General features: G+C 44.8%; 1 protein-coding gene across 3 annotated transcripts; it reads right to left on the reverse strand.

Moving 5' to 3' along the window:
* Positions 1 to 2,338: 2,338 nt before the first annotated feature.
* On the reverse strand, positions 2,339 to 10,286 carry si:ch211-161h7.8 (thiosulfate sulfurtransferase KAT). 3 transcript variants are annotated; one of them, XM_045710496.1, is made up of 4 exons: positions 10,226 to 10,286; positions 3,158 to 3,280; positions 2,861 to 3,023; positions 2,339 to 2,716 (listed from the first exon to the last, which is right to left on the reverse strand). In XM_045710496.1, the coding sequence occupies exons 1-4, from the start codon at positions 10,269 to 10,271 to the stop codon at positions 2,662 to 2,664; spliced, it is 387 nt and encodes a 128-aa protein (XP_045566452.1). In that variant the 5' UTR covers positions 10,272 to 10,286; the 3' UTR covers positions 2,339 to 2,661.
* Positions 10,287 to 27,306: the final 17,020 nt, after the last annotated feature.

Here is a 27,306-nt window from a genome sequence, read left to right on the forward strand (position 1 = left end):
GGGAGAGACTACTATCACGTCCTTCAAATGGTGGGATTATGTCCCCCCTATACGCCATGTTCCTCCCCACAGTAAAAATCTGCAGTGTAGTTTGTAATGTTTACTATGTCCTGATACATTTAATGATCAAATCGCTGACAGCTGAACCGGGAGGCGGACAATTATTGTTTTAGTTAAGTAGTATATGTATTTATGTTCCTCCCCCCAGTAAAAATCAGCAGTGGTTAGTAAACATTACAAGAGGGAGGGGGATCACACTGTCTACTGTACTGACATTGACCGGCAGACACATAATGAGATGAGGGAGAGAAAGAAAAACAGCGAGAGAAAAGAAAGAGAGAAAAGAGAAATGACAGAGAAAGAGAGAGAAGAAAAAAAAGGGAGAGAGACAGAGCTGGGAGCAGCTTTCCTACTGAATGGGTGATGCAGAGACCATGAGCTGACCCTGTGTTTGACAGCTGTTGAGAAGTCTGGCTGTTATTCACAAGCTGCATCCCTGTCAGCATAATGCAGGTTTGAACAGCATCAATGGCCGTGAACGCTCAGGGGACCATCATAAACAACAATATAATTGACTAAGAAGAGCATGGTTATCAGTGGAGATGTTAAAGCTATGGGGTACATAACACTGCTGCCATCTTATGGCTGAACAGTTGAATTGTAAACTTTCACTATTGTTTTGATAACAGAGGTGCACACCTACTGTACCAGTCAAAAGTTTGAACACAGCTAGCTACTCATTCAAGGGTTCTTTATTTTTACTATTTCCTACATTGTAGAATAATAGTGAAAACATCAAAACTATGAAACACATATGGAATCATGTAGTAACCCAAAAAAAGGTGTTAAAACAAAATATTAAATATTTGAGATTTTTCAAAAAGTAGCCACGTTTTGCCTTGATGACAGCTTTGCACTCTCTTGGCATTCTCTCAACCAGATTCTTGAGGTACTCACCTGGAATGCATTTCAATTAACAGGTGTGCCTTGTTTAAAGTTAAGTTGTGGAATTTCTTTCCTTCTTAATGCGTTTGAGCCAATCAGTTGTGTTGTGCCAAGGTAGGGGTGGTATACAGAAGATATCCCTATTTGGTAAAAGACCAACTCCATATTATGGCAAGAACAGCTCAAATAAGCAAAGAGAAACGACAGTCCATCATTACTTTAAGACATGAAGATCACTCAATACGGAAAATGTCAATAACTTTTCAAGTTTCTTCAAGTGCAGTCGCAAAAACTCTCAAGCGCTGATGAAGAAACGGTCTCTCATGAGGACCATCACAGGAAAGGATGACCCAGAGTTACCTCTGCTGCAGAGGATACGTTCATTAGAGCTACCAGCCTCAGAAATTGCAGCCCAAATAAATGCTTCACAGAGTTCAAGTAACAGACACATCTCAACATCAACTGTTCAGAGGAGACTGCGTGAATCAGGCCTTCATGGTCGAATTGCTGCAAAGAAACCACTACTAAAAGGACACCAATAAGAAGAAGAGACTTGCTTTTGCGCCAAGAAACACGAGCAATGGACATTAGACCGGTGGAAATCTGTCCTTTGGTCTGATGAGTCCAAATTTGAGATTTTTGGTTCCAACCGATGTCTTTGTGAGCTGTAGAGAAGGTGAACGGATGATCTCCGCATGTGTGGTTCCCACCGTGAAGCATGGAGGAGGTTTGATGGTGTGGGGGTGCTTTGCTGGTGACACTGTCAGTGATTTATTTAGAATTCAAGGCAAACCACAGCATTCTGCAGCGATACGCCATCCCATCTGGTTTGTGTTTAGTGGGACTATCATTTGTTTTTCAACAGAACAATGACCCAACACACCTCCAGGCTGTGTAAGGGCTATTTTACCAAGAAGGAGAGTGACGGAGTGCTGCATCAGATGACCTGGCCGCCACAATCCCCCAACCTCAACCCAATTGAGATGGTTTGGGATGAGTATGACTGTAGAGTGAAGGAAAAGCAGCCAACAAGTGCTCAGCATGTGTGGGAACTCCTTCAAGACTGTTGGAAAAGCATTCCAGGTGAAGCTGTTTGAGAGAATGCCAAGAGTGTGCAAAGCTGTCATCAAGGCAAAGGGTGGCTACTTTGAAGAATCTAAAATATATTTTGATGTGTTTAACACTTCTTGGTTACTACATGATTCCATATGTGTCATTTCATAGTTTTGATGTCTTCACTATTATTCTACAATGTAGAAAATAGTAAAAAATTAAGAAAAACCCTTGAATGAGTAGTTGTGCCCAAACTTTTGACTGGTAGTGTACGTCATTGTTTATTGTTAATTTGTCAAGTGTAAAAATTCTGCATAAAATAAACATTAATACAACCATATAAATCCTAAATATTGACTTTATTGATGAAGTCTCTCAGTTTATGATCTTGCCTTTTACATTTCACATCAGTCTTTCAGCCAAATGAGGTAGGAAATAAGGATGCAGAACAACCCATTCCAAGTTAGTTAGTTGTCATAGATAACTGAGGTCAATCAGTCAGGAACAGTAACTGAAAACTTGAGTCCTCTAAATACAATTCCTGTGTAGACGTGTGTTTCGATGTGGGTCTTGGGTCTTTTCTGGTGCAGTACTCAGACTAGAGGAGTTATAGGGCTGGATTAGAACTCCGATACAGGCTTCATGTTATGGATGTAAAGTGACTCACTTTCCCTCATGCGCGGCCCAATCACTGTACCCCCCCTGGTAGTGCCGAGCCCTAGGAGAGAGAAGGGGAGGAGAGAGAGGGGGGGAGGAGCGAGAGATCTTTCAGGTGTCTTCCAGTATGTGTATATGAGAATACTGTATGTCCACACTAATGTACCCTAATAAGGTATCCCAGGTGAGTTAAAGTGTGTTATACCTGTTGAAGCCCAGTTGTCGGGCGATGGCTAGAGCTTCGGCGCTCCTCCGGCCCTTCTGGCAGTGGAACACAATGTTGTCATCATCTTTCCCAGGAGCCTTCACCTCGAACTGCAGCTGGAAGTGCTCTGGTGACAGCTTTAGAGATTCCTCTAGCTGGCCCACTGACAGACACACACACATACACGCTGAACATTAGTAGAGAGATTGCGCGCATGCACAGATACAGATACAGTACACATAAAAACACACACTTTTGATAGGTTAATATACACCATGATTTGTGTAGTCTACTCACATGGGATGTTTACAGAGTCCGGGATGCGTCCAGCCATGAACTCATCTTGGTTGCGGACATCAAACAGCTGGACGTTGTGAGTGGACAACATGTTCTTCAGCTGCTTGTAGCTCACCACCGAATCTGAGGCGAGCACACACACACACACACACACACACCACTATAATGGGTTCACTGCCATTCCATAATCATATCCCCTGTCCCATCAATATACATTGTTGTCTGTTGTTAAAACCTTGATAAACCTGGACTCACCATCCATTGCTTGAAAGAAAGAGTCGTAAACCAGGAACAATTTCAGCCAAAAGGATCCTACTGATGGAATTCAGTGAAACTAAACTGTTCAGGACAGAGGTTTACTAATAGGGGATGAGAGGCAGGCTGTGATACACTGGTTGACTATAGTGCTGGACCCCCAAACACAGTCTATAGTTGAAAAGTATGAATAAGCCTATGAATGAATCACTTGAACCAGGCCCAATCACAAACTGCATGGCAGCAGATCCATTCACACACACACACACACACACACACACACACTTTACTGGAAAGTGCTGATTACCTTTTTTTCCAGTTAGTTCTAACATCTGGGCTAACCAACCAATCCACTCATCAGACTTTCTAATTATGTTTTGTTACTCTAGGTGAGCATTTGAAAACAAGAGCATGTTATGGAGCATGTTATGGAACCAGTCACCAATGTGGCTACAGCAGAAATGCTGCAATTAAATAACCTTTAACTAGTTTCCTTAAAAGGGGAAATCTGCCGTTCAAATGATCACAAAGCAGATACCCCGCCACTGTATTGGTAAAAAGCTGAGGGATGTGGCTGGATAAATGTTTCCACTCTCAAATTCATAGACAGAGTTATGGATGCTAGCACTGACCAACCATGAGATGAAAGTGATAATTGTAAACGGACACTGTTAAAACTACATTACAAACAATGGAGTAAAACAAGCTTATATTTGGGGTTCTGATGGGGCATGACAGTTGTATGGTGTATGACTAAGTTCATGAGGCATTTATAAGTTATATTCTTCAACAATCAATGGGCAGTGCTTAAATTTGTAAATCAGGAGGTGCCGGAACAAAAAGTGAGCGCGAGAGGGGAGTTCTGGTGGTAAAGGAACCAAAAAAATTCCCTTCATAGTAAAGCAATGCATGTCATCGCTTTTGCGTAGTGGCATAGAGCACTCAATGACCAGACATGAGAGCACAGAGCATGGCTGCTTTTCGTCACTCTAAACTCCAACAAAACATTTTCTGTGAAATAATCTCTCCGGTTTTATATTTGACGAGGTTGAAGCCCTTTTGACACCTACGTGTTAAACAAGGTTCAACCCACACACCGCCCACTTCACCTATTTAGAGAGAGGGGAATCTTGGGAGTTGTTGGAATTGACTTAAATGGCCAATTGGGAACATCAGGACATTCAAAGCTAGATATCTAGACTCAGACATTGTTATAAAATAAAAATTTTTGTGAATGTGTTTACAATAGACTAGCGAAAACAACAAAACCACTGTATTACGTGGGTAAAAATAGTCCTTTAACCTGTATATGCAGGGGCGAAACTTTCACATGGGACGGAGGGAACATGTCCCCCCCCCACATTCTGAAATCTCCAGATTAAAAAGTCTTCCCTTTGATCAGCAGGAGCCATATGCTTTACAACCTGTGTTTTCCTGCGATTGTATTTGAAATATTGCGAAAGGCCTGTTTTGGCTGTATGCTGTTCACTGAAAGATTTGCAGCGAGTTCCCGACTGTAGGCTACGCCTTGTGATTGGGCTACACACAATCAACAGCTAGGATCCTCTGTGGCGAAGTTATAAGCCTACTCCTGGTGTAGTATTCTGAAGTGTTTCATTTCTTTCTGAACAGACTGCAGTAATTCTATAACTTTGTCAAATTTATTTCAATGTATCATCCATTTTCTATGATGTTACGAATTACAATTCTGCCATCTCTCACCACAACATTGGCCAGTCGGCCATGAGTTGTTCTCAAACATCAAATCAAAATGTTATTTGTCACATGTGCCGAATACAATAGGTGTAGACCTTACAGTGGGGGTTATTTACAAGCCCTTAACCAACAATGCAGTTTTAAGATTTTTTTATCTAGACTTGGAGATCCGGTACCGCTTGCCGTGTAGTAGCAGAAAGAAAAGTCTATGACTAGGGTGGCGGGAGTCCTTGGCAATTTTTGGGGCATTCCTCTGACACCACTTGGTATAGAGGTCCTGGATGGCAGGAAGCTTGGCCCCAGTGATGTACTGGGCCATACGCACTACCCTCTGTAGTGCCTTGCAGTCGGAGGCCGAGCAGTTGCCATACCAGGTGGTGATGCAACCAATCAGGATGCTATTGATGGTGCAGCTGTAGAAGCTTTTGAGGATCTGAGGACCCATGTCAAATCTTTTCAGTCTCCTGAATTGTCATGCGCATTTCACGACTGTCTTGGTGTGTTTGGACCATGATAGTTTGTTGGTGATGTGGACACCAAGGAACTTGAAGCTCTCAACCTGCTTTATTACAGCCCCGTCAGTGACAATGGGGGCTTGCTCAGACCTCCTTTTTCCCTTAAGTCCACAATCATCTCCTTTGTCTTGATCACGTTAAGGGAGAGTTTGTTATCCTGGTACCACTCTGCCAGGTCTCTGACCTCCTCCCTATAGGCTGTCTCATCATTGTCAGTGATCAGGCCTACCACTGTTGTGTCATCAGCAATCTTAATAATGGTGTTGGAGTCATGCTTGGCCATGCAGTCATGGGTGAACAGGGGGCACAGGAGGGGACTGAGCACGCGCCCGTGGGGAGCCCCTGTGTTGAGGATCAGTGTGGCGGATGTGTTGTTACCTACCCTCACCACCTGGGGGCAGCCCGTCAGGAAGTCCAGGATCCAGTTGCACAGCGAGGTTTAAGTCCCAGGGTCCTTAGCTTAGTGATGAGCTTTGAGGGCACTATAGTGTTGGACGCTGAGCTGTAGTCAACGAACAGCATTCTCACATAGGTGTTCCTTTTGTCCAGGTGGGAAAGGGCAGTATGGAGTGCAATACAGATTGCATCATCTGTGGATCTGTTAGGGCAGTATGCAAATTGGAGTGGGTCTAGGGTTTCTGGAATAATGGTGTTGATGTGAGCCATAGCCAACCTTTCAAAGCACTTCATGGTTACCTTGGTGTTCTTGGGCACAGGGACTATGGTGGTCTGCTTGAAACATGTTGGTATTAAAGACTCAGTCAGGGACAGGTTGAAAATGTCAGTGAAGACACTTGCCAGTTGGTCAGCGCATGCTCGGAGTACAAGTCCTGGTAATCCGTCTGGCCCTGTGAATGTTGACCTGTTTAAAAGGTCTTACTCACATCGGCTACAGAGAGCGTGATCACACAGTCGTCCGGAATAGCTGATGCTCTCATGCATGTTTCAGTGTTGCTTTCCTCGAAGCGAGCATAGAAGTTATTTAGCTAGTCTGGTAGGCTCGTGTCACTGGGCAGCTTTGCTTCCCTTTGTAGTCCGTAATAGTTTGCAAGCCCTGCCACATCCGACGAGCACCGGAGCTGGTGTAGTATGATTCAATCTTAGTCCTGTATTGATGCTTTGTCTCTTTGATGGTTTGTCGGAGGGCATAGCAGAATTAGTATCTGCGTCCTCTGACCACTTCCTTATTAAGCGAGTCACTGGTACTTCCTGCTTTAGTTTTTGCTTGTAAGCAGGAATCAGGAGGATAGAGTTATGGTCAGATTTGCCAAATGGAGGGCAAGGGAGAGCTTTGTACGCGTCTCTGTGTGTGGAGTAAAGGTGGTATAGAGTTTTTTTCTCTTCTGGTTGCACATTTAACATGCTGATAGAAATTAAGTAAAACCGATTTAAGTTTCCCTGCATTATAGTCTGGCTACTAGGAGCATCGCCTCTGGATGAGCATTTTCCTGTTTGCTTATGGCCCTATACAGCTCGTTGAGTGCCGTCTTAGTGCCAGCATCCGTTTGTGGTGGTAAATAGACCGCTACGAAAAATATAGATGAAAACTCTTGGTAAATAGTGTGGTCTACAGCTTATCATGAGATCCTCTACCTCAGGCGAGCAAAACCTTGAGACTTCCTTAATATTAGATTGTGCACCAGCTGTGATTTACAAATAGACCCAGACCGTCACCACTTGTCTTACCGGAGGCAGCTGTTCCATCTTGCCAATGGACCGAAAACCGCACTAGCTGTATGTTATTCATGTCGTCTTCGTGAGTAATTGCTGTTCTGATGTCCAGAAGTTATTTCCGGTCATAAGTGAAGATAGCAGCAACATTATGTACAAAATAAGTTTACAAAAATAAGTTACAAACAACGCAAAAAAACGAACAAAATAGCACAGTCGGTTAGGAGTACGTAAAAATGGCAGACATCCCCTCCGGCACAATTCTGTTCAAAATGTTCCACAAACCATAAACCCAGGCCTCCCAACCAGAATCAATTCTTAGAATAATCAGGCAGCAGCTGAAAATCTACATATTCACATTACGTTTTTTTTTTTAGGGGGCAGGAAATTTTACGAGAAGGCAATTCCAATTAGTTCTGATTGCTTTTATCATAACATTTACACTGCATAGAAAATTATTAAATAGGTTCTGGAACGAAACAGTCCAAAACTGAGAGGTGGCTCAAATTAAAGCTGCAATATGTAACTTTTTGGGCTACCTGACCAAATTCACATTGAAAAGTGGAAGCTACTCTAAGAAGCAGTAGATCTGTTCTAAGTGCGCTATTTCTATGCTTCCCGTTCTTAAGTTTAGGTTTTGCGTCTTTTACTTTGGTTTTGTACACCAGCTTCAAGTAGCTTAATATACAGTCGTGGCCAAAAGTTGAGAATGACACAAATATTAATTTTCACAAAGTCTGTTGCCTCAGTTTGTATGATGGCAATTTGCATATACTCCAGAATGTTATGAAGAGTGATCAGATTAAAGTCCCTCTTTGCCATGCAAATGAACTGAATCCCCCAAAAACATTTCCAATGCATTTCAGCCATGCCACAAAAGGACCAGCTGACATCATGTCAGTGATTCTCTCGAGGACAAGGCTGGAGATCACTCTGTCATGCTGATTGAGTTCGAATAACAGACTGGAAGCTTCAAAAGGAGGGTGGTGCTTGGAATCATTGTTCTTCCTCTGTCAGCCATGGTTACCTGCAAGAAAACACGTGCCGTCATCATTTCTTTGCACAAAAAGGACTTCACAGGCAAGGATATTGCTGCCAGTAAGATTGTACCTAAATCAACCATTTATCGGATCATCAAGAACTTCAAGGAGAGTGGTTCAATTGTTGTGAAGAAGGCTTCAGGTCGCCCAAGAAAGTCCAGCAAGCACCAGGACTGTCTCCTAAAGTTGATTCAGCTGCGGGATTGGGGCACCACCAGTACAGAGCTTGCTCAGGAATGGCAGCAGGCAGGTGTGCGTGCATCTGCATGCACAGTGAGGTGAAGACTTTTGGAGGATGGCCTGGTGTCAAGAAGGGCAGCAAAGAAGTCACTTCTCTCCAGGAAAAACAACAGGGACAGACTGATATTCTGCAAAAGGTACAGGGATTGGACTGCTGAGGACTGGGGTAAAGTCATTTTCTCTGATGAATCCCCTTTCCATCTGGAAAAAAGCTTATCCGGAGAAGACAAGGTGAGCGCTACCATCAGTCCTGTGTCATGCCAACAGTAAAGCATCCTGAGACCATTCATGTGTGGGGTTGCTTCTCAGCCAAGGGAGTGGGCTCACTCACAATTTTGCCTAAGAACACAGCCATGAGTAAAGAATGGTACCAACACATCCCCTGATAACAACTTCTCCCAACCATCCAGGAACAGTTTGGTGACGAACAATGCCTTTTCCAGCATGATGGAGCACCTTGCCATGAGGCAAAAGTGATAACTAAGTGGCTCGGGGAACAAAACATCGATATTTTGGGTCCATGGCCAGGAAACTCCCCAGACCTTAATCCCATTGACAATTTGTGGTCAATCCGCAAGAGGCGGGTGGACAAACAAAACCCCACAAATTCTGACAAACTCCAAGCATTGATTATGTAAGAATGGGCTGCCATCAGTCAGGATGTGGCCCAGAAGTTAATTGACAGCATGCCAGGGTGGATTGCAGAGGTCTTGAAAAAGAAGGGTCAACACAGCAAATATTGACTCTTTGCATCAACTTCATGTAATTGTCAATAAAAGCCTTTGACACTTATGAAATGCTTGTAATTATACTTCAGTATTCCATAGTAACACCTGACAAAAATATCTAAAGATACTGAAGCAGAAAACTTTGTGGAAATTAATATTTGTGCCATTCGCAAAACTTTTGGTCACGACTGTACAATAGTTTTGGTTATGGAAAATATATTTCAGAGGTTTAGATCATGCAATGATGCTCTACTATACTTGCTTGTTTTGTCACAAACTGAAATTAGGCAAACTATTAGTATTTTAGCAACCACGAAATAGCGGAGTGATTTCTGCATAGTGCATACATTTTAAGCACTGTCAATGGGTAGGCTATATATAAAGTAATTCAAAAGTCCAAAATTGATGTATCAATGCAGAGTGCCCTTAAAATAATACTCAAAAGGTGCCTTAGGCTATATGATGACATTGGTAACACATAGGCATTTTAGTTATTACACGGTTTTATATAGCGCAGTCACATTCAACAACAACTAGGTCTTTGTTGGATTCAGGTTGAACAACTGATTAACCAAATTGACAGGCCTCAAGAGGACTGGTGACCGTGAAGCATTATAGCCTACCGGGGTTGGGCAAGGAGGACTCGCTGAATCTGGTTGTTGACGTCGTGAAACCAAACCATTGGCCTCTCGTACCGAGCGAAACGCGGCTGCTGACTTCGGCAACGGTCAGAAATATTCTCCGTAACAGCAGACCGGACACCATGTTGACCAAAGACCGGCTTCCCGTTGTAAGCAAAGGAACAAACTACTTTGTATCATAAATGTATTACACAGTGTTTTCTTTCTGCCCTCAGCCGACAAATACGTGTTAACAATGTTTCAAGAGTGCACGTACCCTAACCATTGTTAAAGTGTTGAGAAATTCGGCCATGCCTATCTCGAGTCATATTATCGAGAAAGATAAGAAAGGGGTTATTGCGTCGATTTATGAGTTCGAGGAATTAGGCCCTTAGTGAATGGGCGCGTTCGAGCAGATCACTTTTGTCAAGTAGGTGACCATCGTTGATCACTGCCTTTCAACATGTGTTGCATTCCGGGAATAAAAATTGCCCGACTTGCGCCTACATGTCGACTGCATGAACTTTACAAAAAAACGTGACGTTTTTTACTGCATGTTTCTGCAGTTCTTCATCAACTTCATCCTGCAGCCATCGCCTGCAGTGTGGGAGGCTCTATTGTTATAACTAATAATTAATGTATTTTTGTTTGACCCACATGAACGTGACCAAAGATAAGTGAGACATCTCACTTGGTAATTTTTTTCTGGACAGACGGAGCACGAGAAAGGGAACGGCCAGACGACAAATTCCCATCTGGCGTGGACTAATAAAGTTCATTTTATCTTATCTTACACAGAAAGGAACCTTGACCATTGTTATTGTTTAGCCTATTTTACAAGCAATATGTTGGGTTCCAGTGCAGTGCATGGGAATTATTTACAGTGCAGGACAAAACATAAAATGCCAAACTTGGCTTGGGCCCTAAAAAGTTACATCGGCTTACTTCTACATCAGCGGTCTGCCAGTGTGCTGATACTGATGGGTTGTCGGGTCTGATGGTTTGTTTATATAGCAGGTTAGGATAATTAATATGTCAGGTTAGGAAAATTCATGTGTCAGGTTAGGAGAATTCATGAGTCAGGTTAGGATAATTAATGTGACAGGTTAGGATAATTAATGTATCAGGTTTGGATAATTAACGTATCAGTGGCGACCCATCATTCATGGCAGGTGGGGCTGTTTTGAGCCCCACATTTTTAAATAAATACCAAAAATTAAATACAAAAAATTGTGTGGGGGGGCTTGCCTGTTTTGCATGTTATTTTTCCATTAATATGTGTCACATATGAGTTTGCAGGTCTTTCAGCTTAGCTCAGTGCTTTCTGTGGTGGTGGGGCAAGCCAGTAGAAAATACGCAGCGTTGCGCCATGATTGGCTCAGTGTTCTGTCACTCGTGGGAACACTACATCACCACCAAGTCAAAGGGTAGAGCTAGAGAATTCTAGCTCCTTGGGTGCTGCCATAGAGTTACATTAGAAGTGCCCATCCAAGAAGGCTCAAGGTTATTGGCTACAGAGAAAATTATGTCAAATCACCTTATATGTACAGTAGCTTTGATTGGACTGATCATGTCAACATCATACTTTAAAAATCTTAGTTTGTAAGCTAGCAGTCATCATCATGAATCAAGTCGACAATCTACTGGCAAATCCTTTTTAATCCTTGTCATATGAAGATAAATAATAAAGAGAAATGATAGATAAACGTATCAGTGCTCATCGGCTATTGGACATAAACATTACACAACAAGTTGGAAATTGTAAATTCAACAATGAATGGTTTGGAAGGAATCAGTGACAGTGGCTAACTGCAAGCATTGCAAATCAATCACTCACCTGCTATTCAGTGGAGTGGCTGTGTGGTCCCAAATCTGGGATTAAGGGGCTCTTTTCCAAGTTTAAAATGATAAACATTCAACATTGGCCATGCTGTCAATGAAGCAGGATTTGTGCCACATTCAAAATAACTGTTAAATCGGAACTGCGATAACTTGACTTCGGTGAGTTCAAGACAACTGGGAAGTCGGGAATAAACAAGCTCCGACTGAGAAAATACGTTTTGAACGGTCATCCAACTTGGAATTGTAAATCCGGCCCCTTTCTAGAGCTCTGACCTGAAGATCAATGACGTAATCACAATTCGACCTTTTCAGAGTTCCCAGTTGTTGTGAAAGCACCATAAATCCAGAGAATGTCAGACTTTGATAACAAAATTTGCCCACGAAGGACTGCCACGCCACCTTTCTGTTCAAGTGAGTACAGCACAACAAGATGAGTATGCTGTATGCTGCTGCATAAATTATGCAATATGCCAGGGAGATATGTATCCTGTAGCTAAGAAAGTAATACTAAGTGTATGTTGTGTAATAAGATGTTCGTAGCCCATGTGCCTCTCCCTAATAATTTGGTCTTTTTACCCCTCTTAATTTTGCCTACTGTTCTAACTTGGTGGTGCACATGTAGCCTATAACCTGTTTTAGAGAAATGTAATCATTGAATATTGTAAGAGCTTTCATTGTCTGCTTATATGCCCCCTTTATTTATACTGTGGTTCTGACTTGGTGTACAAGGAGAACACTGTGTAAGAACAGCCCATGTTCTGAATTCTGTCGCTGTACATTTCAAAAGTGCTGAACAAATAGTTATATTGACTACGTCTGTCCTAGCTCGCTCATCAATGTCTTAATCGAAATTACGGATTGCCTCTTATCCGCTTGTCGTCCCATTATGCCATAGTTTGTACATCTAAAATGTCATTAGAAATCACACTTGTTTAAGCATGTCAGCCATATCAGCTATGTTATTTTTTTAAAGGGCAGTAAATGAGGCTGAATGAACTGTTTCGCTGCCAGACAAGGCTCCTCTGATAGCCAGATGTAGCAGTGGTAAGATGTTGGGACAGCTTTATGCTGGCGGTTTGTGGGCACCGTTTGTCACTGTTATAGTGCAATTAATGTATTGTTTAGTGTTTTGTTGTGTAGTGGCTTTGCTGCCATGGATCCCACTTTTTAATTTGTTTTTCCCCACCAAGATTTACATGCTAAAATCGCCACTGAGTATCAGTGTAGGAGAATTAACTTAGCAGGTTAGGAGAATGAGTTTTTAAGGTTAGAGAAAAAGGTTAGTGTTAGGCTTAGATAAAATGCTAGTTATCAACAACTGTTATCCCCGACGCGACAACTAGATGGAGCTGAACTAATTCTAGCCATAACGGTAGAAACCGTCAGACCCGACAGACCATCAGTATCATAACACCGGCATGATGTAGGCCTAACTGAGGTGAACATGAATGAAAATTACTTGTGTATGGACCTGTATGTAGGCCTAAACTTGATGCATCTATAGGCTAAGTGAGGGCTCAGCCCTGTGACAATATGTATATTCATTTATGCATTCATAGGTACACACAGATCATGATATATTTTACTTGATTAAAAACGGGATTAGAAAAATAATGTTGACTTGAATTTTGCGCTGTCACACATCTCTCCTATCTTTCAGCTGTCCCTATCACATTCTGTGTGGCTCTGAGTTATCAGTGAATGAGTGGGAGCTTGTGCAGAGGAAAGGGGGGGGAGAGAGAGAGAGAAAGAGAAGCCCAAGTCCAGGGGATCCCACCCCCTCTGAGCACCCCCCCCTGTCAGCCACCCTGAAAGCCCTCCTGATCCCCCCCTAAACCCACTGAGGACATGCACAAGCCACTGATTGTACTCCTTATGGACTCAAACAAGAAATATATACAATAAAATAAGCTTTTCCCCAAACACACAGTGTCTAAACTCTGGTGTCCAAACTCCCAGCGTGCGCTAGACTGTCTGAGGACCAACTAGGGTCACCCAGCCACATAATAATGCACACAGGCACAAACGACCTAAGAGCACAGCAGGAAACGGTGGCCACAGCACTCAAGGGAGTGATTGAAAAAGCTGCTTCTACTTTCCCCAATGCACAAGTTGTAACATCCACCCTGCTACCACAAAAATACCTGCTACCATACAGCGCGTAAACACAAGTATTTCCCTTGACTGTACCTCAAAACCAAATGTTTGCTTGGCCCAACAAACAAACCAAAACAAAGGCAAAGTCTTCTCATGCTTTGTTTATTTCAAAAAAGCTTTTGACTCAATTTGGCATGAGGGTCTGCTATACAAATTGATGGAAAGTGGTGTTGGGGAAAAAACATGACATTATAAAATCCATGTACACAAACAAGTGTGTGGTTAAAATTGGCAAAAAACACACACATTTCTTTCCACAGGGCCATGGGGTGAGACAGGGATGCAGCTTAAGCCTCACCCTCTTCAACATACAGTATATCTCAAATAATTGACGAGGGCACTAGAACAGTCTGCAGCACCCGGCCTCACCCTACTAGAATCTGAAGTCAAATGTCTACTGTTTGCTGATGATCAGGTGCTTCTGGTCCCAACCAAGGAGGGCCTACAGCAGCACCTAGATCTTCAGAACAGATTCTGTCAGACCTGGGCCCTGAGAGTAAATCTCAGTAAGACAAAAATAATGGTGTTCCAAAAAAGGTCCAGTTGCCAGGACCACATACAAATTTAAATTTGCCCTGGAGCATACAAAAAACGATACATACCTCTGCCTAAACATCAGCGCCAAAGGTAACTTCCACAAAGCTGTGAAAGAGCTGAGAGACAAGGCAAGAAGGGCCTTCTATGCCATCAAAATGAACATAAAATTCGACATACCAATTAGGATCTGGCTAAAAATACCTGAATCAGTTATAGAACCCATTATCTTTATGGTTGTGAGATCTGGAGTCCGCTCACCAAGCAAGAATTCACAAAATGGGACGAACACCAAATTGAGACTCTGCATGCAGAATTCTACAAAAATATCCTCAGTGTACAACGTAAAACACCAAATAATGCATGCAGAGCAGAAGTAGGCCGATACCCACTAATTATTAAAATCCAGAAGAGAGTCGTTAAATTATACAACCATCTAAAAGGAAGCAATTCCCAAACCTTCCATATCAAAGACTTCACCTACAGAGAGATGAACCTGGAGAAGAGTCCCCTAAAGAAAGGTGGTCCCGGGGCTCTGTTCACAAACAGAGCCCCAGGACAGCAACACAATTAGACCCAACCAAATCATGAGGAAACAAAAAGATAATTGACACATTGGATTATTTTTTTTTAAACAGAAAACTAGAATGCTATTTGTCCCTAAATAGAGAGCACACAGTGGAAGAATACCTGACCACTGTCAGGCAGAATACCTGACCACTGTGACTGGCCCGAATTTAAGGACATTTTTGACTACAGTATGTACAGACTCTGAGCATAGCCTTGCTGTCGAGAAAGGCCGCCTTAGGCTATGCGCACACAAAATGAGGTGGAAACTGAGCTGCACTTCCTAACCTCCTGCCAAATGTATAACCAAAATAGAGACACATATTTTCCTCAGATTACACAGATCCACAAGGAATTCGAAAACCCAATTTTGATAAACTCCCATATCTATTGGGTGAAATACCACAGTGTGCCATCACAGCAGCAAGATTTGTGACCTGTTGCCACAAGAAAAGGGTAACCAGTGAAGACAAACACCATTGTAAATACAACCCATATTTATGTATATTTATTTATATTTATCCCTTTTGTATTTTAACTATTTGCACATAATATGACATTAGTAATGCCATTATTCTTTTGAACTTTTGTGAGTGTAATGTTTACAGCAAGATGACGCCAACAGAGAGGGTTGCCTCGCTTCTAGTCATTTGGGAAACTATGCAGTATTTTGTTTTTCTTACATTGTTAGCCCAGAAAATCTTAAGTGTTATTACATTCAGCCGGAAGGAACTATTAGATATCAGAGCGACTTCAACTTACCAGGAATACGACTTTCCCGAAGCGGATCCTTTGTTAAAACCACCCAAGGCATTCGAACTGATTCCAGAGGCTGACCCAAAACAACGTCGCTGCAGAAGAGGTAGACGGAGCGGCCTTCTGGTCAGACTTAGGAGGCGCGCACACCACCCACCGCTTCCGAGTATTTTACTCGCTAATGTTCAGTCTCTAGATAACAAGGTAGACGAAATTAGGGCTAGGGTTGCTTTCCAGAGAGACATCCGGGATTGTAACATACTCTGTTTCACGGAAACATGGCTCTCTGGGGACATGCAGTCGGAGTCGGCACAGCCACCGGGATTCTTTGTGCGTCGTGCCGACAGGAATAAACATCTCTCCGGGAAGAAGAAGGGCGGGGGTTTATGTTTCATGATTAACGACACATGGTGTAATTGTAATAACATACAGGAACTCAAGTCCTTCTGTTCACCTGACCTATAATTCCTCACAATCAAATGTTGTCCGTATTATCTCCCAAGAGAATTCTTGTCGGTTATTGTCGCAGCCGTGTATATCCCCCCTCAAGCCGATACCACGATGGCCCGCAAGGAACTCCACTGGACTCTATGCAAACTGGAAACCATATATCCGGAGGTGTAACGCCCTGGCCATAGAGAGGGGTTTTTTGTTCTTTATTTTGGTTAGGCCAGGGTGTTACATTGGGTGGGCGTTCTATGTTACTTTTTCTATGTTTTTGTATTTCTTTGTTTTGGGCCGAGTATGGGTTCCTAATCAGAGGCAGCTGTCTATCGTTGTCTCTGATTAGGAATCATACTTAGGCAGCCTGTTTTCCTTTGGGGTTTTGTGGGTAGTTGTTTTCTGTCTTGTGTGTGTTCACCTGGCAGAACTGTTGGCTTTCGTTTTCCCTGTTTGTTTTTGAAGTGTCTCATTAAAAATCATTATGACCACTTACCACGCTGCATCTTGGTCCCCTCTTCCAGACGATTGTTACAGAATCCCCCACCAACAACGGAACAAGCAGCGGAGGAAGGAGAAGCACCAGGAGAGGGGAAATATGGACTCATGGACTTTGGAGGAGATGGAGAGGTGCGTTCAGGATTCCTGGAGATGGGAGGAATTGCTCGACGGAGGTGGACCGTGGGCTCAGGCTGGGGAGTATCGCCGCCCGCAGTGGGAGATCGAGGCGGCGATAGCTGAGAGGCGCTGGTACGAAGCAAGGGAGCGCAACAGGCACGAGAGGCAGCCCCAAAAATCTTTTGGGGGGGGCACACGGGGAGTGTGGCAGAGCCAGGAAGGAATTCTGAGCCAACTCCCCGTGCTTACAGGAGGCTGCGCAGTACTGGTCAGGCACCGTGTTATGCGGTAAAGCGCACGGTGTCCCCAGTACGCGTTGATAGCCCGGAGCGCTACATGCCAGCCCCCTGCAAGTGCCATGCGAGAGCAGGCATCGAGCCAGGACGGATTGTGCCAGCTCAGCGTGTCTGGTCTCCAGTGCGCCGTTTCGGTCCAGGCTATCCTGCGCCGGTTCTGCGCACTGTGTCTCCAGGGCGCTGGGAGGGCTCAGTTCGCCCAATGCCTGCGCTCCGCCCGTGCCGGGCAAAAGTGGGCATTAAGCCTGGAGTTTGGGTGGCAAGCCTACGCACCAGAACTCCAGTGCTCCCCCACAGCCCGGTTTATCCTGTGCCTCCTCCTCGGACCAGGCCTCCAGTGGGTCGCTCCAGCCTGGTTTATCCTGTGCCTCCTCCCAGGACCAGGCCTCCTGTGGGTCTCCCCAGCCTGGTGAGTCCAGTGCCTGCGCCCAGAGCCAGGCCTCCTTCATGTCTCCCTAGCCTGGTGAGTCCTGGGCCAGAGCCACCAGAGCCGCCCGCCAGTCCGGAGCCGCCAGAGCCGCCCGCCAATCCGGAGCCGCCAGAGCCGCCCGCCAGTCCGGAGCCGCCAGAGCCGCCCGCCAGCCCGGAGCCGCCAGAGCCGCCTGCCAGCCTGGTGAGTCCTGTGCCTGCGCCCAGGGCCAGGCCTCCTTCATGTCTCCCCAGCCTGGTGAATCCTGGGCCAGAACCGCCAGAGCCGCCAGCCCGGAGCCGCCAGAGCCGCCTGCCAGCCCGGAACCGCCAGAGCCGCCTGCCAGCCCGGAGCCGCCAGGGCCGCCCGCCAGCCCGGAGCCGCCGGAGCCGCCCGCCAGCCCGGAGCCACCAGGGTCACCCGCCAGCCGGGCGCAGCCAGGGTCGTCCGCCAGCCGGGTGCAGCCAGGGTCGCCCACCAGCCGGGCGCAGCCAGAATCACCCGCCAGACAGGCGCAGTCAGGGTCGCCCATCAGTCCTCCGGCGCGGCCAGAGGCGCCACCTAAGTGGGCGACGCCGAGGGTGGAGCGGAGGCCACGTCCCGCACCTGAGCCACCGCCGTAAGAAGGCCCACCCGGACCCTCCCCTTCAGAGTCAGTCCGCACCTTTGGGGGGGGGGGGGGGTACTGTAACGCCCTGGCCATAGAGAGGGGTTTTTGTTCTTTATTTTGGTTAGGCCAGGGTGTTACATTGGGTGGGCGTTCTATGTTCATTTTTCTATGTTTTTGTATTTCTTTGTTTTGGGCCGTGTGTGGCTCCCAATCAGGCACAGCTGTAGTTCGTTGTTGCTGATTGGGAGTCACACATAAGGAGCCTGTTTTTCCTTTGGGTTTTGTGGGGGATTGTTTCTGTTTAGTGTTGCACCTGACAGGACTGTTTGGCTGTCGGTTTTCTTGTTTTGTGTGTATCGTGTTCGTTCGTAAATTAAAACTAAAGATGAACACTAACTCCGCTGCACCTTGGTCTACTTCCACAGACAGCCGTTACAGGAGGCTGCATTTATTTAACAAAGCAAATTTGAGAACAAGGCTACCTAAATTCTATCAGCATATTTATTGTAGTACCCGGGCTGGCAAAACACTGGATCACTGCTACTCTAACTTCCGCGATGCATACAAGGCCCTCCCCTGCCCTCCGTTAGGCAAATCTGACCACGACTCCATTTTGCTTCTCCCCTCCTATAGGCAGAAACTCAGACAGGATGTACCCGTGACAACGACAATTCAATGCTGGTCTGACCAATCGGAATCCACACTTCAAGATTGTTTTGATCACGTGTTACTGTTTCGGGTAGTCTCAGAGAATAGTAGAGATTTATACGCTGATTCAGTGAGGGAGTTTATAAGGAAGTGAATAGGAGATGTTGTACCTACTGTGACTATTAAAACCTACCATAACCAGAAACCGTGGATAGATGGTGGCATTCGCGCAAAACTGAAAGCACGAACCACCGCATTTAACCATGGAAAGATGATGACCGGGAATATGGCCGAATACAAACATTGTAGTTATTCCCTCCACAAGGCAATCAAACAAGCGAAATGTCTGTATGGGGACAAAGTGGAGTCGCAATTCAACAGCTCAGACACGAGACGTATGTGGAAGGGTCAACAAACAATCACGGACTACAAAAAGAAAATCAGCCACGTCACGGACACTGACGTTTTGCTTCCAGACAAACTAAACACCTTCCTTGCCCGCTTTGATAATAACCCAATGCCACCGACGCAGCCCGTTACCAAGGACTGTGGGCTCTACTTCTCCGTGATGGACATGAGTAAGACATTTAAATGTGTTAACACTTGCAAGGCTGCCGGCCCAGACAGCATCCCTACTGCGTCCTCAGATCAGCTGGCTGGTGTGTTTACGGACATATTCAATCTCTCCCTATCCCAGTCTGCTGTCCACACATGCTTCAAGATGGCCACCATTGTTCCTATACCCAAGAAGGTAAAGGTAACTGAACTGAATGACTATCGCCCCGTAGCACTCACTTCTGTCATCATGAAGTGCTTTGAGAGTCTAGTCAAGGATCATTTCACCTCCACCTTACCTGTCACCCTAGACCCACTGCAATTTGCATACCGCCCCAATAGGTCCACAGATGATGCAATCGCCATCACACTGCACACTGCCCTATCCCATCTGGAGAAGAGGAATACCTATGTAAGAATGCTGTTCATTGACTACAGCTCAGCATTCAACACCGTAGTACCCTCCAAGCTCATCATTAAGCTTGAGGCCCTGGGTCTCAACCCCACCGTGTGCGATTGGGTCCTGGACCTCCTGACGGGCCGCCCCCAGGTGGTGAACGCAGGAAACAACATCTCCACTTCGCTGATCCTCAACACTGGGGCCCCACAAGGGTGCGTTCTCAGCCCCCTCCTGTACTCCCTGTTCACTCATGACTGTGTGGCCATGCACGCCTCCAACTCGATCATCAAGTTTACAGACGACACAACAGTAGTGGGCTTGATCACCAACAACAACGAGACAGCCTCTAGGGAGGAGGTGAGGGCACTCAGAGTGTGGTGTCAGGAAAACAACCTCTCACTCAATGTCAACAAAACAAAGGAGATGATCGTGGACTTCAGGAAACAGCAGAGGGAGCACCGCCCTATCCACATCGACGGGACAGCAGTGGAGAAGGTGGACAGTTTTAAGTTCCTCGGCATACACATCATGGACAAACTGAAATGGTCCACCCACACAGACAGTGTGGTGAAGAAGGCGCAACAGCGCCTCTTCAATCTAAGGAAGCTGAAGAAATTTGACTTGTCACCTGAAACCCTCACAAACTTTTACAGATGCACAATTGAGAGCATCCTGTCGGGCTGTATCACTGCCTGGTACGGCAACTGCACCGCCCACAACCGCAGGGCTCTCCAGAGGGTGGTGCGGTCTGCACAACGCATCACCGGGGGCAAACTACCTGCCCTCCAGGACACCTACAGCACCCGATGTCACAGGAAGGCAAAAATGATCATCAAGGACAACAACCACCTGAGCCGCTGCCTGTTCACCCCCCTACCATCCAGAAGGCGAGGTCAGTACAGGTGCATCAAAGCTGGGACCGAGAGACTAAAAAATAGCTTCTATCTCAAGGTCATCAGCCATCACTAACGCAGAGAGGCTGCTGCCTACATACAGACTTGAAATCATTGGCCACTCTAACAAATGGATCACTAGTCACTTTATTAATGCCACCTTAATAAGGATGTTTACTCATCCCATATGTATATACTGTATTTTATACCATCTATTGCATCTTGCCTATGCCACTCTGTTATTGCTCATCCATATATTTATATGTACATATTCTTAGTTCATCCCTTTACTTAGATTTGTGTGTATAAGGTAGTTGTTGTCTAATTGTTAGATTACTTGTTAGATATTGCTACACTGTCGGAACTAGAAGCATAAGCATTTCGCTACACTCGCAATAACATCTGCTAACCATGGGTATGTGACCAATACAATTTGATTTAATGTTAATTTTTATTGTTTATTTCACTTTGTTTATTATCAAGTTCACTTGCTTTGGCAGTGTTAACATATGTTTCCCATGCCAATAAAGCCCTTTAATTTAAATTGAATTGGGAGAGAGAGAATTAGAGAGCGAGAGTGTGACACCTTGAGTTTGAAAAAAATCTATTTCGGTTATTGAACTAACTATATATATATATATATATATATATATATATAGAGAGAGAAGAGAGAGAGAGAGAGAGAGAGAGAGAGAGAGAGAGAGAGAGAGAGAGAGAGAGAGAGAGAGATGCAACCAGAGGAGGGCAGCAGAGGACAACACATAAACACAAATGTAATTTTGTCCTTGAGACATTTTATTGAAATACTGTAAAATTCCATCTATTCCTATGGAGGACTGCTCCTTTTGAGGAGTACAAATATGGCAGCTGGTAGCATCAACACCTCTAATTGGGGTTTATACATTGAACATCCCTGTTAGTGAGCATTTCTCCTTTGCCAAGATAATCCATCCACCTGACAGGTGTGGCATATCAAGAAACTGATTAAACAGCATGATCATTACAGAGGTGCACCTGGTGCTGGGGACAATAAACGGCCACTCTAAAATGTGCGGTTTTGTCTCACAACACAATGCCACAGATGTCTCAAGTTTAGAGAGAATGTGCAATTTTGTATTTATTTTATTTCACCTTTATTTAACCAGGTAGGCCAGTTGATAACAAGTTCTAATTTACAACTGCGACCTGGCCAAGATAAAGCAAAGCAGTGCGACAAAATCAAACAACACAGAGTTACACATAAACAAACGTACAGTCAATAACACAATAGAAAAAATGTACAGTGTGTGCAAATGTAGATGAGTAGGGGCGTAGGCAATAAAAAGGCCATAGAGACGAAATAATTACAATTTAGCATTAACACTGGAGTGATGGATGTGTAGATGATGATGTGCAAGTAGAGATACTGGGGTGAAAAAGAGCAATAGGGTAAGTAATAATATGGGGGTGAGGTATTTGGGTGTGCTATTTACAGATTGGCTATGTACAGTCGTGGCCAAAAGTTTTGAGAATGACACAAATATTAATTTCCACAAAGTTTTCTGCTTCAGTGTCTAGATATTTTTGTCAGATGTTACTATGGAATACTGAAGTATAATTACAAGCATTTCATAAGTGTCAAAGGCTTTTATTGACAATTACATGAAGTTGATGCAAAGAGTCAATATTTGCTGTGTTGACCCTTCTTTTTCAAGACCTCTGCAATCCGCCCTGGCATGCTGTCAATTAACTTCTGGGCCACATCCTGACTGATGGCAGCCCATTCTTGCATAATCAATGCTTGGAGTTTGTCAGAATTTGTTTTTTTTTGTTTGTCCACCCGCCTCTTGAGGATTGACCACAAGTTGTCAATGGGATTAAGGTTTGGGGAGTTTCCTGGCCATGGACCCAAAATATTGACGTTTTGTTCCCCGAGCCACTTAGTTATCACTTTTGCCTTATGGCAAGGTGCTCCATCATGCTGGAAAAGGCATTGTTCGTCACCAAACTGTTCCTGGATGGTTGGGAGAAGTTGCTCTCGGAGAATGTGTTGGTACTATTCTTTACTCATGGCTGTGCTCTTAGGCAAAATTGTGAGTGAGCCCACTCCCTTGGCTGAGACACATGAATGGTCTCAGGATGCTTTACTGTTGGCATGACACAGGACTGATGGTAGCGCTCACCTTGAATTCTCCGGACAAGCTTTTTTCCAGATGCCCCAAACAAACCTTTTGCAGAATATCAGTCTGTCCCTGTTATTTTTCCTGGAGAGAAGTGGCTTCTTTGCTGCCCTTGACACCAGGCCATCCTCCAAAAGTCTTCGCCTCACTGTGCGTGCAGATGCACTCACTCCTGCCTGCTGCCATTCCTGAGCAAGCTCTGTACTGCTGGTGCCCCGATCCCGCAGCTGAATCAACTTTAGGAGACGGTCCTGGCACTTGCTGGACTTTCTTGGGCGCCTTGAAGCCTTCTTCACAACAATTGAACCGCTCTCCTTGAAGTTCTTGATGATCCGATAAATGGTTGATTTAGGTGCAATCTTACTGGCAGCAATATCCTTGCCTGTGAAGCCCTCTTTGTGCAAAGCAATGATGACGGCACATGTTTTCTTGCAGGTAACCATGGTTAACAGAGGAAGAACAATGATTCCAAGCACCACCGTCCTTTTGAAGCTTACAGTCTGTTATTCAAACTCAATCAGCATGACAGAGTGATCTCCAGCCTTGTCCTTGTCAACACTCACACCTGTGTTAACGAGAGAATCACTGACATGATGTCAGCTGATCCTTTTGTGGCAGGGGGGGATTCAGTTTATTTGCATGGCAAAGAGGGACTTTGCAATTAATTGCAATTCATCTGATCACTCTTCATACTTTTCTGGAGTATATGCAAACTGCCATCATACAAACTGAGGCAGCAGACTTTGTGAAAATTAATATTTGTGTCATTCTCAAAACTTTTGGCCACGACTGTACAGGTACAGTGATCGGTAAGCTGCTCTGACAGCTGATGGTTAAAGTTAGAGAGGGAGATATAAGACTCCAGCTTCAGTGAATTTTTGCAATTTGTTCCAGTCATTGGCAGCAGAGAACTGGAAGGAAAGGCTTGTGTTGGCTTTGGGGGATGACCAGTGAAATAAACCTGCTGGAGCGCGTGCTACGGGTGGGTGTTGCTATGGTGACCAGTGAGCTGAGATAAGGTGGGGCATTACCTAGCATAGACTTATAGACGACCTGGAGCCAGTAGTTTTGGCGACGAATATGTAGTGAGGGCCAGCCAACGAGAGCATACAGGTTGCAGTGGTGGGTAGTATATGGGGCTTTAGTAACAAAACGGATGGCACTGTGATAGACTACATCCAATTTGCTGAGTAGAGTGTTGGAGGCTATTTTGGTAATGACATCGCCGAAGTCAAGGATCGGTAGGATAGTCAGTTTTACGAGGGTATGTTTGGCAGCATGAGTGAAGGAGGCTTTGTTGCGAAATAGGAAGCCGATTCTAGATTTCATTTTGGATTGGAGATGCTTAATGTGAGTCTGGAAGGAGAGTTTACAGTCTAACCAGACACCTAGGTATTTGTAGTTGTCCACATATTCTAAGTCAGAACCGTCCAGAGTAGTGATGCTAGTCGGGTGGGAGGGTGCGGGCAGCAATCGTTTGAAGAGCATGCACATGGTTTAAAAGCAGTTGGAGGCCTCGGAAGGAGTGTGGTATAGCAAATCAAATCAAAGTTTATTTGTCATGTGCGCCGAATACAACAGGTGTAGACCTTACAGTGAAATGCTTACTTACAGGCTCTAACCAATAGTGCAAAAAAGCTTGCATTGAAGCTCGTTTGGAGGTTTGTTCGCACAGTGTCCAAAGAAGGGCCAGAAGTATACAGAATGGTATCATCTGAGTAGAGGTGGATCAGAGAATCACCAGCAGCAAGAGCGACATCATTGATATATACAGAGAAAAGAGTCGGCCCGAGAATTGAACCCTGTGGCATCCCCATAGAGACTGCCAGAGGTCCGGACAACAGGCCCTCCGATTTGACACACTGAACTCTATCTGAGAAGTAGTCGGTGAACCAGGCGAGGCAGTCATTTGAGAAGCCAAGGCTGTTTAGTCTGCCGATAAGATTGCGGTGATGGACAGAGTCGAAAGCCTTGGCCAGGTTGATGAAGACGGCTCACAGTACTGTCTTTTATTGATGGCGGTTATGATATCGTTTAGGACCTTAAGCGTGGCTGAGGTGCACCCATGACCAGCTCTGAAACCAGATAGCGTAGAGGAGAAGGAATGGTGGGATTCGAAATGGTCGGTGATCTGTTTGTTAATTTGACTTTCGAAGATTTTAGAAAGGCAGGGCAGGATGGATATAGGTCTATAACAGTTTGGGTCTAGAGTGTCTCCCCCTTTGAAGAGGGGGATGACCGTGGCAGCTTTCCAATCTTTGGGGATCTCAGACGATATGAAAGAGAGATTGAACAGGCTAGTAATAGGGGTTGCAACAATTTTGGCAGATAATTTTAGAAAGAGAGGGTCCAGATTGTCTAGTCCAGCTGATTTGTAGGGATCCAGATTTTGTTTAGCTCTTTCAGGACATTAGCTGTCTGGATTTGGGTGAAGGAGGGGGGGGGCTTGGGAAAGTTGCTACAGGCGGTGCTGAGATGTTGGCCGTGGTAGGGGTAGCTTGGTGGAAAACATGGCCATACATAGAAAATTGCTTATTGAAATGATCAATTATCATAGATTTATTGGTGGTGACAATGTTTCCTATCCTCAGTGCAGTGGGCAGCTGGGAGGAGGTGCTCTTATTCTCCATGGACTTTACAGTGTCCCAAAACGTTTTGGAATTAGGGCTACAGGATGCAAATTTCTGTTTGAAAAAGTTAGCCTTAGCTTTCCTAACTGACTAAGTATATTTGTTCCTGACTTCCCTGAAAAGTTACATATCGTCCACCAGAGCTGCTGCCAGAGAATTGAATGTTCATTCCTCTACCATAAGTCGCCTCCAACATCATTTTAGAGAATTTGGCAGTACGTCCAACCGTCCTAACAACCGCAGACCACGTGTAACCACGCCAGCCCAGGACCTCCAAATGCGGCTTCACCTGCAGGATCATCTGAGACCAGCCACAAGGACAGCTGATGAAACTGTGGGTTTGCACAACCAAATAATTTCTGCACAAACTGTCAAAAACTGTCTCAGGGAAGCTCATCTGTGTGCTCGTCATCCTCACCAGGGTTTTGACCTGACTGCAGTTTGGCGTCGTAACTGACTTCATTGGGCAAACGCTCACCTTCGATGGCCACTGGCATGCTGGAGAAGTGTGAACTTCATGGATGAATCCCGGTTTCAACTGTACTGGGCATATGGCAGACAGTGTGTATGGCATCGTGTGGGCGAGCAGTTTGTTGATGCCAATGTTGTGAACAGAGTTCCCCATGGTGGAGGGGAGGGGGGGGTTATGGTATGGGCAGGCATAAGCTACGGACAATGAACACAATTTGAATTTTATCGATGGCAATTTGAATGCACAGAAGTACCGTGACGAGATCCTGAGGTCCATTGTCGGGCCATTAATCCGCCACCATCACGTCATGTTTCAGCATGATAATGCACAGCCCCATGACGTAAGGATCTGTACACAATTCCTGGTCGCTGAAAATGTCCCAGTTCTTTCATGGCCTGCATACTCACCAGACATGTCACCCACTGAGCATTTTTGGGATGCTCTGGATCAACGTGAGTGAAAGAGTTTTCCAATATCCAGCAAGTTAGCACATCCATTGAAGAGGAGTGGGACAACATTCCACAGGCCACAATAAACAGCCTGATCAACTCTATGGGAAGGAAATATCGTGCTGCATGAGGCAAATGGTGGTCACACCAGATACTGACTGTTTTTCTGATCCATGCCCATTTTCTTTTGGTATCTGTGACCATTAGATGCATATCTGTATTCCCAGTCCTGTGAAATCCATAGATTAGGGCCCAATTCATTTATTTCAATTGAGTGATTTCCTTATATGAACTGGAACTCAGTAAAATCTTAGAAATTGTTGCATTTATATTTTTCTTCAGTGTATATACATCAATATGCCATGTAAAACACAACGTTCACATTTGCAGAGATCGGATACAGATCAATTGTATATAAGGTCTCTACATACGAGGAACTCTGTGATAATCTGCCCAACATGTCTGCAATGTAGGCAGCATGGAACGCCACCAAATTCTGTTCAGGCCTGCACAGATTATCCAGTCTTTATTTTCAATGGCCGGAGGACGTATATCATCGGATAATCCACATTAATATTATTGTCCCAGTGGCGATTTTAGCATGTAAATCTTGGTGGGGGCAAACTCAAAAAAAATGGTTTTAGATGCATGCCAGCAAAGCCACTACACAACACTAAACAATACATGAATTGCACTATAACGGCGACAAGCGGTGCCCACAAACGTTTAGGGCCTACATAAAGCTGTCTCTACAGCAGAGCTTTCTTTCTGGCACAATGGAGTGAATCCTTACCACCGCTACACCTGGCAATCAGCGGAGTCTTGTCTGGCAGCGAAACAATTAATTCAGCTTCGTTTACTGACTTTTAAAAAAAAACATAGCCGATATGGCTGACCATATCTTCCTGGCATATTTCATAATTTATGC

Source organism: Salmo salar, chromosome ssa29 (assembly GCF_905237065.1).
Source record: "Salmo salar chromosome ssa29, Ssal_v3.1, whole genome shotgun sequence".
Lineage (NCBI taxonomy): Eukaryota > Metazoa > Chordata > Actinopteri > Salmoniformes > Salmonidae > Salmo > Salmo salar.

Bases quoted from the DNA above. Each gene is read 5' to 3' on its own strand.
- si:ch211-161h7.8 (XM_045710496.1), bottom strand. From the start codon at position 10,271: ATGACTCGAGATAGGCATGGCCGAATTTCTCAACACTTTAACAATG. The intron at 3,281-10,225 runs GTTAGGGTACGT...TGCTCGCCTCAG, and splicing joins TTCTCAACACTTTAACAATG to ATTCGGTGGTGAGCTACAAG. The intron at 2,717-2,860 runs GTATAACACACT...TCTCTCTCCTAG, and splicing joins CGACAACTGGGCTTCAACAG to GGCTCGGCACTACCAGGGGG.